Source organism: Branchiostoma floridae, chromosome 3 (assembly GCF_000003815.2).
Source record: "Branchiostoma floridae strain S238N-H82 chromosome 3, Bfl_VNyyK, whole genome shotgun sequence".
Taxonomy (NCBI): domain Eukaryota; kingdom Metazoa; phylum Chordata; class Leptocardii; order Amphioxiformes; family Branchiostomatidae; genus Branchiostoma; species Branchiostoma floridae.
Window position 1 is genome coordinate 13,512,153 of NC_049981.1, and position 11,630 is coordinate 13,523,782.

General features: G+C 41.1%; 3 protein-coding genes across 7 annotated transcripts in view; 1 reads left to right on the forward strand and 2 right to left on the reverse strand.

Moving 5' to 3' along the window:
* Positions 1 to 4,546, reverse strand: part of LOC118412282 (solute carrier organic anion transporter family member 4A1-like) — a 25,788-nt gene extending 21,242 nt beyond the window's left edge. The window contains exons 1-2 of one of the 5 annotated variants that reach the window (XM_035815047.1): positions 1,044 to 1,209; positions 200 to 263 (exon numbers count right to left, since the gene is read on the reverse strand). The gene's annotated coding sequence lies outside the window, so the exon portion shown is untranslated. Of the gene's footprint in view, positions 1 to 199; positions 343 to 1,043; positions 1,217 to 4,299 lie in introns of those variants that run through there. The other 4 variants (XM_035815045.1, XM_035815043.1, XM_035815048.1 and 1 more) reach the window with 4 other exon arrangements.
* A 768-nt stretch (positions 4,547 to 5,314) lies between these two features.
* On the reverse strand, positions 5,315 to 9,546 carry LOC118412307. The gene is made up of 5 exons (XM_035815101.1): positions 9,262 to 9,546; positions 7,916 to 7,970; positions 7,163 to 7,359; positions 6,619 to 6,777; positions 5,315 to 6,096 (listed from the first exon to the last, which is right to left on the reverse strand). The coding sequence occupies exons 1-5, from the start codon at positions 9,278 to 9,280 to the stop codon at positions 5,684 to 5,686; spliced, it is 843 nt and encodes a 280-aa protein (XP_035670994.1). The 5' UTR covers positions 9,281 to 9,546; the 3' UTR covers positions 5,315 to 5,683.
* On the forward strand, positions 8,526 to 11,568 carry LOC118412324. Its single transcript, XM_035815124.1, has 3 exons — positions 8,526 to 8,691; positions 9,915 to 10,023; positions 10,187 to 11,568. The coding sequence occupies exons 2-3, from the start codon at positions 9,942 to 9,944 to the stop codon at positions 10,501 to 10,503; spliced, it is 399 nt and encodes a 132-aa protein (XP_035671017.1). The 5' UTR covers positions 8,526 to 8,691; positions 9,915 to 9,941; the 3' UTR covers positions 10,504 to 11,568.
* Positions 11,569 to 11,630: the final 62 nt, after the last annotated feature.

An 11,630-nucleotide genomic window follows, 5' to 3' on the forward strand; every position in this document is an offset into this window, starting at 1 on the left:
TGACTGAGTTCTCATACGGCCACAGACATAGGCTCACGCAGATACATACATAAACACACGCAGACATGGACACACACAGAGTCAAATACTTCAGTCTAATAATTGAGCCATCTCGGGACTCTTGTGCAAGTTCTAACCACTGAGAAAAAAATTAACATAAAGTCTTAAGTTCAAGCATAAGAATCCAAAAATGACTTACCGATTAAGATTTGCTCTTGTGACCCGCAGTATCGGTGGTATTATTGTGAACTTGCCAGCGGACTCTGACAGAAGAGTGACAGACCGGGGTTCAAGGGGGAGGGAATACGTCCTCAGTATACCGGACCTGTCCAGACGGTCTTCCTTACGTACACAAACAGTTACAATGTGACAAAGGGTCGAGTAGAGGCATTTTGTAACTTTCAGCTTTTGTTTTGTTTTTCTCATACAAATATGGCAGCGTGGGAGCTGTTTCTGTGTTGAGTATCAGACGACTAATTACAACAATCTACATGTATAACACAAAATCGATTTAACTTTGCATATTTTTTAAGGAGACATGAAGTATAGTGTGCCAGCGAGATTTGATTAACACAGCAAGAACTAGTTTTGATTAACAATGATTCTTCCTGCTTCGCTTTGTACATCGCTACACACTTAAAGCTTAAATGCAACTTCGTTGAATCCAATGGTAAGAACAGTAGATGACTAGACGTTCCTGCTGCTGTGAGCCAAGTACTTTCCCTTAGAAACTTTGCCAAGAGCAATAAGACACCACCACATACATACAGAAATCTCAAATGCTTTTTCTAGATTTCTAGTTCATTCAAACACGACTTCAGATGCAGCTGATCGAAACTTTCGTAAACAACTTTTGTGTTTTGTGTATTTCGAACAATGTGCGCATAATATATATTTATATATGCGTGATCGACCAATTGATTTATGAGTAAAGGTGCCAACAACGAAACATACAAGGTCATTACCTAAAACTGGCGTTTGTACGACAAGAGAAAAACTGGGGTCTGCATGACAAGAGAATATGTACAACTCTTCTCACATACCAGATTTTTCCGTCACTTTCTGCCCGTCCGTCTGCGTCGAAGATATATCTGTGTCAGAAATGGTCTGCTGAAGTCGGTTTAAATCCCAGCAGGACTTTGTAAATCTCACCACGGCACACGGGCAAACTTCGTGCCCGGTAAACTCAATTAGTCTCAAAACGTCACACGGGGTTGGTCAACCTGTTAATAATTGGCAGTCGGGGCCATAGATCCAGTGTGCGAGTACATTTGCAGATCTGCTCGAATGTTTACAGATAGCTGGAGAGAAGAATAAACCACCTGTCTCACTATGCCCATTACATAAGCTGAGGAGTAAATTGGACAATGATTGCTTGGGTGCCCATCCTATTTAGTTTTCCGGAGCTCCTATACTCGCTGTAACGTAGAATATCATACACGAGGGAGCTACTACTGGGACCCGGTAAAGCAAATAGCATGACACCTAGACTAACAGGAGGATTAAGAATCGAATCAAGGATTACGTATTGAATAAAAACTTTGCATGCGAGGTTTCATGTACTTTATTGTGGTCAGGATAGACGTGGGTCTATGTGTTGTACTGTATTGTGTTGTGCATTTGGACTGGTGTCGCAGTGTGTCGTAATGCGTTGTATTGTGTTGAGCGTAAGACGTGTAATGTTACGTGCGTTGCTTTTTTCGTGTGCTGCATGACTTATCAAGTGACTACAGAACTATAGTTTTTTATGACCGTTTTCAAGGGTTAACATGTTGCTTTACTGGCCCAGAACCTCGTCACAATCGTCGCAAACTGAGATGGTCGTGCATCTGTGGCAAAAATTCAACCACATGTCTTTGGTACCTAAAGAAGGTCGTCTTAGATCCTTTTCCTCTGTTCTGTCATTGCCTTAAATTTCTTTGACATGAACATCGTCCGACGACCTACTCGAACAACGGATGCGACGCGCCGGAAATGAGATGATGTTGCGCTCGTAAGGCCATCCTGTTTGATTTTCGTGCACACAAAGGTGTAAAAAGTAAACAGTAATGGTGCCATAAACCAGCGGCTTCTCACCGTTAATTACTGCTGTGAAGATAATGATGCGAATCTCACCGCTCCTACGACAGAACGAGTATGTAGCTGTGAATGCAGAACGGTATCTACTGAAGTAGACCGTATTATTTCATGTAACGTAGGGCATCTCCGCTTATCTTTATGTCATGCACCTCAAGGACGTGGCTATTTGGCGTGTCTGTAACGTTATGTGGTCTTCTGACGTACGTGAGGGGTGAAGTCTGCCATCTCTGATAGCATTATTTTGATAAGGTTGTGCGCACATCTAGACTTCACGTCCTGAACGTGACTACTCTCCAACAAATTTCTCTAAATTTCACCACTGAAAGAAATGAATGAGATGGGCAAAAATTGACCCAACGATTTTACATGATAGTTTTAAGTAAAGCTAGCCGTATATTGGTGTTTGTATACGTAGAATCTTGGACTAAGCTACCTCAACATCCTTGACCTTGAGTCGCATTATTACATGTATTCAGGATACTCATGTTTTGGGGTCATTAAAAGCAAATCACAGATAGATATGCCCTCCAACAGATGCTCAAGCAAGGGAGTGATATGATTGAATAGTTGAATCTGTTTGCAGGCTGCATTTATTTAAGAATCAATCAGAAAACATTAGCTTCAACTGAGGATGTGAAGATATTCGCGGCAAATTTATGGGCAGGTTTTGTTATCAGAGAAAAACACTCTGTTAAAAGTAGCAAAGTCTGAGAAATAAGAGACATGTTTGAACAGCCGGGTGACATGTGTAGATAACGGTTCTTTCATCCGCCGTTATCTCAGGTCGAAGGTTAAACGGTTGCCATGGGAACACATGCGAAAGTCGTCTGCTATCGTCTGAAGTGGCGTACTGTGCCCATTGTGGCGCTGGCAGCCATTTTGTTGCTATGGACGAACTAGAAATGTTCCCACATGCCGAGACCGAACGGGTAAACTCAAACATTGTCTTGCTTGATATCGCCAACGTTAAGCATTTTGTGGACTTCTAGCAAACAGTCATCTACTACTCAATTTTGCCAATTGTACTGATCATAACACCCAGCTTTAGCCGTCTAAAACCTATACCTGCATAAATCATTGGCATAGTTTGTTACTTTAACATATGTATTTTTCTTGTAATTGAGATTCATAGATTAGCAACGTATCAAACTACCCATAAATCGTCGGTCTGCATGTCAATAGTGCTTGTTTTGGGTTTAAAATACTCGGGCAAAGGACATAGGAAGGGGGGTTGTGCTCAGCCAGGTGCAGCCAATGTAGTGCTTCAATGTGGCGCTAGCCATACATAGCAGATAAGATGTGCATATGATGGCAGCAATTTGAAGACGACAGCCAATTAAACACAGCTGCCTAAACACATTGTGTATCACATTAGAAATCGATCTAAATGATCTGACTGGGTTTGGACCCTATATGACCTGGCAAATGAACGACATATTAAAATTATTACATTGGGGCAAAGCTAAAAGTCGAGGACCTATGGAGGACATTCTGATATTTCAGACGGTGGAAATATGTGAAAACTTTAGAAGGGTGGACACGAGTGTGTCAGCGTGCCGCTGCTTCAATACAGGCCAGTTCTCTGCGATTCTGAATCGTCGTTTATTTAAATGAAGGTCATAGTGATTTTATTACATGGCGTCAATTTTCGCCTACAAAAATGTTTCGAATTCCGATTATACTAAAAATCGTACAAGTAAGCAAATATGTGCATTGGAAGACTGATACTTATGCTGTACAATGCTTCATTTCCTGTCGCAAAATTAACTTACTCTTTGCACAAAATGTATTTCGAGCCTTGAGCGAAGTCATCCTAAGTCAAAGAGAAGAATATGTGCAAGAACAAAAAGATATCAATGTAAATGCATTTTCTAATTGGTAAATCATGTTTTGTGTGTTTAGTCATTTGCAAAATCCTCCTGAACAACTGCATTTCAGAATAACGGCAACTTTTTTTACCTACTTCTATTTTTTGGGAGTGAGGAAAGTGCATTTCCCAAGGACACAACGTTCTTGTGTCAGTACACACTCTCTATATAGCCTCCTTGGTACACCAAGCAAGCCACTCTGTCATTCAATACCACTATATGCAGTATAAAAATGGGGATCATGTGGTATAGATTATATGAATGCGAAAGACGTGCACACTCCTCAGCTCCTAGTTTCTTCTGAAGTTACGAGAAAGTAGAAAGTTCGTAAAATAAATAAAACACCACTTACATGACCCGTCAGAGCTGTACGCCACAGTATGAAGTGAGTTTTCCGATAGGTGTTTTGATTGCGTCGTAAGACTGAACCGTCTAGCTAGCCGCATACCCTTGTACCTTGGATACGGTAGAATTTGTCACATTGACATGAATCAAATGTCTTTTCAAACCAACGCTGATAGAAAAGACCCGGGTTTGTACTGGGTTCAAAGTTAGGACAGGTACAGCCCACACGGACATGACCTACCGAGTTACCAACTTATTAGAACCAGAAGTTCAACTGTCAGGCTGCTCGAACTACAGTGACACCCCTTACTCCTAGCATGCTATTGCTATTTCATTGCCTCACGTGAAGACCACTTTTCATATTTTATTGTAAGGGATGTTGAAGCCGATAGTCTTACTTACACACCAATCACACCTTGTACATCTCTCATTTGTGCATTTTCTCGCTCGGAAACAAATTTAACGATACGTTCTCTTTCTTATCTTTGTTTTGGTACCCATCCAATTCTGTCGCGCATTTTTATCACATTTGAGTGACATGCAAGTACTAAAAGATGGAGGCGACCTCGACCTTCGTGTTCAAGCTAACGGCCCTGACATTAGAACAGTACGTGTGCAACAAACCATCATGGTTTGGATATTAGGTCAAACAACTGCCGCCGCACACCCGATCGTCGGTGCCACAATGTCAAAGACCTCCGGCCTAATTTGTTGATCACCAGTAAAACACAGAATTTCAAAATCGTCAGAGAGGAGCGTAGTTTGCTTGGAAATCCACTCTCACTGTTACACTGGATGTTGCTGGGAAAGCAGCAATCGCAAACATCAGCAGATCCCTAAAAAGGTGAAAATCACGCATTTTCCTGCCGAAATCGTCCTTTTAGGACTCACATACTCGGCGGTCGAGGCCTTTTACCGCCAGCTTTATATATGTATTAGATATTTCCTTCTATTGACAATTGCATAAAACGTCTTCTTGTGTTAACTTATTCTTATTTACCAAAGGATACTCATGGCACAGCTCACGGCTTCATCAGTTTGATGTTTATGGAAAAATATATCGACAAAAATTCATATTTACAAAAATGACAAAAGCATGCACTTCAGATTAGCTTTTTAAATTGACTTTGACCCACGAACTACGAATTCCATCGCCATTCTCACTACATCAAGCCTATCTATGATTTGAACCGATTTGTTACTTTTCTATATTCTATTTTTCTCTTTGAAACATGAACAGAGACGGAGGACGTCATAGGCTATTTGCCACATGTTTACACAACATGCATACTCGTATGTTCAAGTCATTTGTCAATACGTCTATGTAACGTTATATACACTTTTATATATACATATAATGAGGCTTATTTACTTTGCATTTGATTGATGATCTAATCAATCGGAGCCATGCCCCTATCCACAATCGGGGCGAGAAAGTTTTTGTTCGGAAGGCCGATCCCGTTTTTATTCCCATTCATCTTGGTCAGAGCAACCTTTCCCCACGGCGATAGTTTCGGCTTTTCATCTTTCTCCTCACCGACCGACGAATCTTCTTTCTCCTGTACCTGGGACTGCATAAACAGCTTCAGTTGTTTCATAGCCTTGTCCTTGACGATCTTGGTGTGTTCTGTTGCGGTCTTGATGCCGAGTATCCCGCCGACGACGTTAGGAATGGTGCAGACCCAGCCGAAGTAAAAGCCGATCCCGGCAGCGGCGTTCTCGTGCCCAGTCGCCGTAACCGACGTCATCGTGGGAACGAGAATGGCGACCGTGAACACGATCATGGACATGAGAGTCAGCCCAGCTGTGGAACATTACATGTACAGGTCATAGACTGAAATAACAGCACACAATAACACACTCTTTTATCTTCAGTATGGCGTACGTTAAAAAAGACCCCCTCCCCCCCCCCCCCCCCCCAAAAAAAAACACAAAAACAGAACAAGGAATCAAACATCTCATACCTCGGTAAAATACCTAGACGTTTTGGGAATTGCTTGTTTTACTAATTATATGATTTTTATTTGTATTCATTATTGCGAATTTCTCCCTAAGTGTAATAGTATACAATTTCCTGCTTATGCAACTTCAATCTCGGGCCAATTCAGGTTTAATTTTTCACTCTTGATAGTATCTGCTTTTCCGACTCACATACTGTCACAGTTCAAGATTCATACAACTTCGGACACACACCAATACAAACAAACAAATAAACATACAGAACAATAGATAATTTCATAGTTGTCTGTTTGTGAGCTTTCACTTTCTAATCTCCAAGCAGATGTTGGTTACGGTTTCTTTTAAATGTGTTTGAAATGTCACTGACCTGCCACTAAGTTACAGACGGCTCCGGCAGCCAGGATGGTGAGAGACCTTTCTGGTAGGAAACTTATGAAGGAGACCAGGCCGCCAATGGCGAACAGGAACGCGTGCAGCATGCTGCACCGAGTCAGGGTCCACGGCCACCCCGGACCATCCAATGATACTGCCGTTACAATAATAAAGAACTGAAGAATCAATACGGGGGTAACTCTAGTTCACTTTTATCCGCAGGGCTACCTATATCCGCTGTTTTAAAAACAGGATATATCTAGGGGTATCAAGTCGACGAGCACTGGTTTCGAACCGTAATATTTTAAATATAATAGAATTTGAAACCACCGTCCTTCGAATTCATATCCCTAAATACCCTGTTTTTGTCAAAACAACGGATAAAGGTTAACCAGCGGATAAAGGTGAACTAGCGTTACCGTTTTCGCTACACGTAGAAATCGTTTCTGTTCAGTCGACCCTTCCACCTTCACAAATAAGAAATACGTTTTTACCTAACACTGAAGATGTAAATAAAAAAGAATGAAGAAGATATTTACACATATATCCTAAGCAAGTCGCGGTGGTGCCGTTTTGTGTGGTGGTTGTGACGCACTCCATCCACAGACTGACGACTGTTCTGGTGTTGTTTGTAGGGTAGTCGTACGACATCCAATCCGGCAGCGCCATGCTGGTCAGAAGCATCCCCCAACCAACTATCGTTGCCGCGGCGCCCACAGCAGCTAAAATTTTCACCCTGTATACAACATAGGAAATCGTTGTAATTTACGAAACCCTCCATTGATATACACCATCAAAATCATAACACTGAAGAAAACAACTTTTTTCCTTTAGCGCTTGGTCGTTCTTGAAAGCGACCATCAGTAATAAGTGTTAAGTTCAAGGAAGAGGTGTTACAACACCTGAGGAACAAGGAAAGTATTATCTGAAAAAAAATTTAAACTGAATCGGTCCGTTGTCATCATATCATCCCCAAAGGAACTATAAGTAATGCGGCTGAGTTCAGACATGCGGAGCAGCCATATTGTCGGTAAAGTTGGAAGTAGAACAACACCCTATATCTATGGTCAACAACAGTCTCCTAAGAAGTCGGACACATTCCTCGCACGACAGATCTACGACAAAATTGATGGCATTCTTCGGACAGTGGCGGATATGCCGTTTAAAGTGTCTTGTGACGTAAAAGACTCATTGTAGATCACTGTCTACGGTCAGTTCTGCCAGAAAACACACGAGAAAAAAAACGTAGGACAAACATGACCACACAAGACACCGTCAAGTCATCTACCTACCTTTTACTCAGCGGTGCTTTGGGAGGTCCCCTAGCCATCGTAAAGATGTTTTTGACTGGATCATAAGATGGGAAAAATGTCTTAGTAGAGTTAACTACGTCATGTTCGATTTGAAGTTCACTTAACTGTCAGCCTACTAGAGCGGTCACTTACTACGCACCACTAGGTGGTTGCTGAGGTGGATATCTTGTGCTAAATTTGAGCTTGTCTTTTCAAGTTGCTGTATTACGTCAACAGTACGATTGAGCTAACATGAAAGGATTGTAAATGATATTTGTATATAGGATATACCCCGCAAAAGGCTCCAGTCTATCACGAGTGAAATTGATACGCCAGCGACCTGCTTGTCAATATCTCACATTTCGTCTAAAGACAAAGCTGTTGTAGCTGAGTGTATGGTATCACCTGACCACGCCTTAGTGACAGCGCACTCCAATCAGATTTTGTGTGACAAATTGTGACATCTAAAAAAGTATTTAACTGGCCAAAAGGCAATTAACAGGCTACCGTACTTTAGTCGACACAGGGTAGTTTCAGACGTTTTCCATAAGATTTTGGATCGCACAAAAAATAAACGTGGAGAATAAGACTTATCTAAACATTTCCTTTGCAAACACAAAATGCTTTGAAAGCATGGTTTGTAATAAACAATTTTGCCGCTAGACGTCTCTGTATTCAGTTCATGGACTTCCACATCAAATATTGATGACAGCTCCCGTGCAAAGAAATACCTTCTTCAACCATACGTGTTCAAGGCTGCAACCTCTGACTTAAAGGTAAGGCGATTCAGCTATGATGTATTCTATTTTCCAATGTATGCTGTTTTGTGACAACATCATGACTGTGCTTGATATAGAGTGGGTTAAATAAACGATGAATAGAAGCTAATCATACGCCAGATATTATGACTAAGTAGCATCGAAGATTTGTTGACATCCGTTACTTGGAAACCCAAGGTGACCCCATTATCACAGATTTGGAAACTATCAGCGGTACATTAGAAATACGGAAAGCTGTGTACTTCCTTTATGCTCGTTTTTTTTTCAGTATAAAAGCTATCAAGAAATTTAGATTTCAATCCATACGAAGTTTTTGTCTTCTAAAATGTCGTAAAATGCAAGAAATAATAGCCATTAACAATTGTGTTAACCTATTTTCCACATCTCACTATAGAATTAACCTTTAAGTTTGAAAGATTCTGCAATTTGAATTTTGGAATATGGCTTTGATTTTTTTTGAATTTAAAAATCTTAACGAAATTTATTTGTTAAAGCAAAATTTCATACTATAGAGGGATGGCAAATCTTTGATATAAACACCTTTCAATAATGGTATGGCAAAAATACCTGTCCTTCTGGCATTCATGTTGGCTGGTTATTCTAGATGTCGTAAGGGAGTTTTAAGATGTGCAGATAGACTATGATATCCCGAGTCACGCATATCCCACCACTGTTGCCCCTCAGCAGGTCTGCAGTGTAAGAGCTGATTCCACATGACATGTTGTAACATGGGTTTACGTCATTTCAATTAGGACTTTCCCCTGAGTCTTTGTGTGGTTTGTTCGGGCTGTTGTCAGACATGGCGTGTCTGATGAATGCGGTGTTACACTGGAAAGAAAACACGGTTTGAATATCGCGTGACAGATAGCTAATAGATCATAGTTGTCCTTTGGGACATGCTACAATAACTACTCGTTCTATTGAAGCAGATACCATACAAATTTTGAGTATAAGGCATTTTGAATTACTTTCTGTTGCCTCTTCTATTTTGTTTCTAAACCAGCAGTACAATAAACATGCTGAAGTCTTTTTATAAATAAAAAATCCCTCTTTAAACGATCCTTTTCAGACCTCTCAAAAAGGAAAAGGAGACATTGAGCTGTTCTATCACATTTAGTCAAGGGCGATCTTTAATATGATATACGTGTTATGGTTATGTCAATATTAAATTGTATTTTATCGCTGTACATTGTTCGATATTGTGGCGACCTTCGTTGCAGGTGCCGTCTGCAGATTGAGCCGTCGCCATGGCAACCGTCAACAACAACAAGCCGAAATTTCAAACATTCGTGGAGATTGTGTTCGACAGCCCAGAAAACACTGCAAACGGTAAAAAATGCCATTACTAACATTAACAATACTAGAATACTACAAAACATCTTACCAGATTATCGTGCATTTTAATAATTCATACATGTGTATTAACAAATTCAGCAATTGCATGGTAGATATAGTAGGTGTAAAACTGACAGACTTTTCCCTTTTTTTGTAGCTGAGGGAGTATTCACCATCTACTGCAGCACAGGCATTCCGCCAAACCTGAAGCCACTGCTGGAATCCCAGATCAAGTTTCCCATCCCGGGGGTCAGCTACAAGACCGAAGGTCACTATTTCCTCACGCTCACCACCAAGATCGATGCTGAACCCGTGCCCGTTGACCTCTGGCGTTTAACCTTCGACCCGACCCGAGTGCTCCAGGTCATTTCCCAGGCCATGGAAGGTTATCATATCGTTGGAAGGTCAACAGTTGCGCTACCTAGTGGGCGGATAAGGCATTACTGGACAATGGCGAAATCCTGGTACATGTAGTAATACATGCTGATAAGATAGTCATTTTATTGGCGACGCCTCAGAGGCGGAGGCAATTTCAGGTGTCTTCTTCACAGTCACATCCTGGGTCCCTGGTGCGTATATGTAGCTGGTGTGTCACTTCGATTTATTGCAGTGCGTATGTCGGATATTTCTGCACAAGGTCTAGGACGGTATATAGAGGTTTCGCCGCCTTAGTCTTGAGGATGCCTAACTCTAAACTTCTAACGTTAACCCTAATTCTAATCTTAACCCTAACCATAACCCGAAGTCGTCCTTGTCCTGGTGCCGAATTGTCCTGACCGACTAGGGCCTGAACTGTGCAGGTGCCGAAATGTCCCTATAGCACACGAAAATACATCACCAAACCGACATAACATGGACACTCGGGGAAAGCAAGCAATAAACTTAGTAATGGATAGAAGATATTAAACGGTTCAAATTGACAAATTATGATGAGTATTGATGTCTATCATCAGCTATGGACATATCTCAAAGGATAAAAATACGTTTTACGTAATATGTTTTCATTATCATAACACATTATTGTATTGTACCCCAAGATTTAAGTTTAATACATACTCTTTTATTTATCGAACCTTTGATAAGCTTAAGCCCTACTTTATACCAGGATGTATAACAAATGTTACTGTGTAGGCAAATTTGTCCCGTCGGAATGTTGTTTAATCCAGAAAGTATAGGATTCTGCATTACAAGGTAGTTAAGTAGCAACAGTGCCATTTATTGTTAAAAGGCCTTGTCTTGAATATGTCTATCTCCCCAAATTACGGAAGCTCTGTACTTTACGTTACAATGGAGAAGCTTCACCAATTTGAGTACTTTATTGATCTTTACCCGCAATGGGTACAAGTAAGAAACTAGCCATGGCAACTTTCATGATGTATGATATCAAACCCACCTTTTCAGCTATTCTACTACTGTTCACTGGTGAGCTGAAATACAAAAATGTACCAACCCCAAATGTGAATAGTTTCTTTTGCAGCGTCACTTCGTTCTCAGCTGAGCCTACTGGCACACGGCGCAACAGGTTTCAATGAGAGGGTTTTACGGGGAGGGTGATCTCCTAGTGCTCAATAAGGCTAACGTCACATTTCAAAACCGGGCCC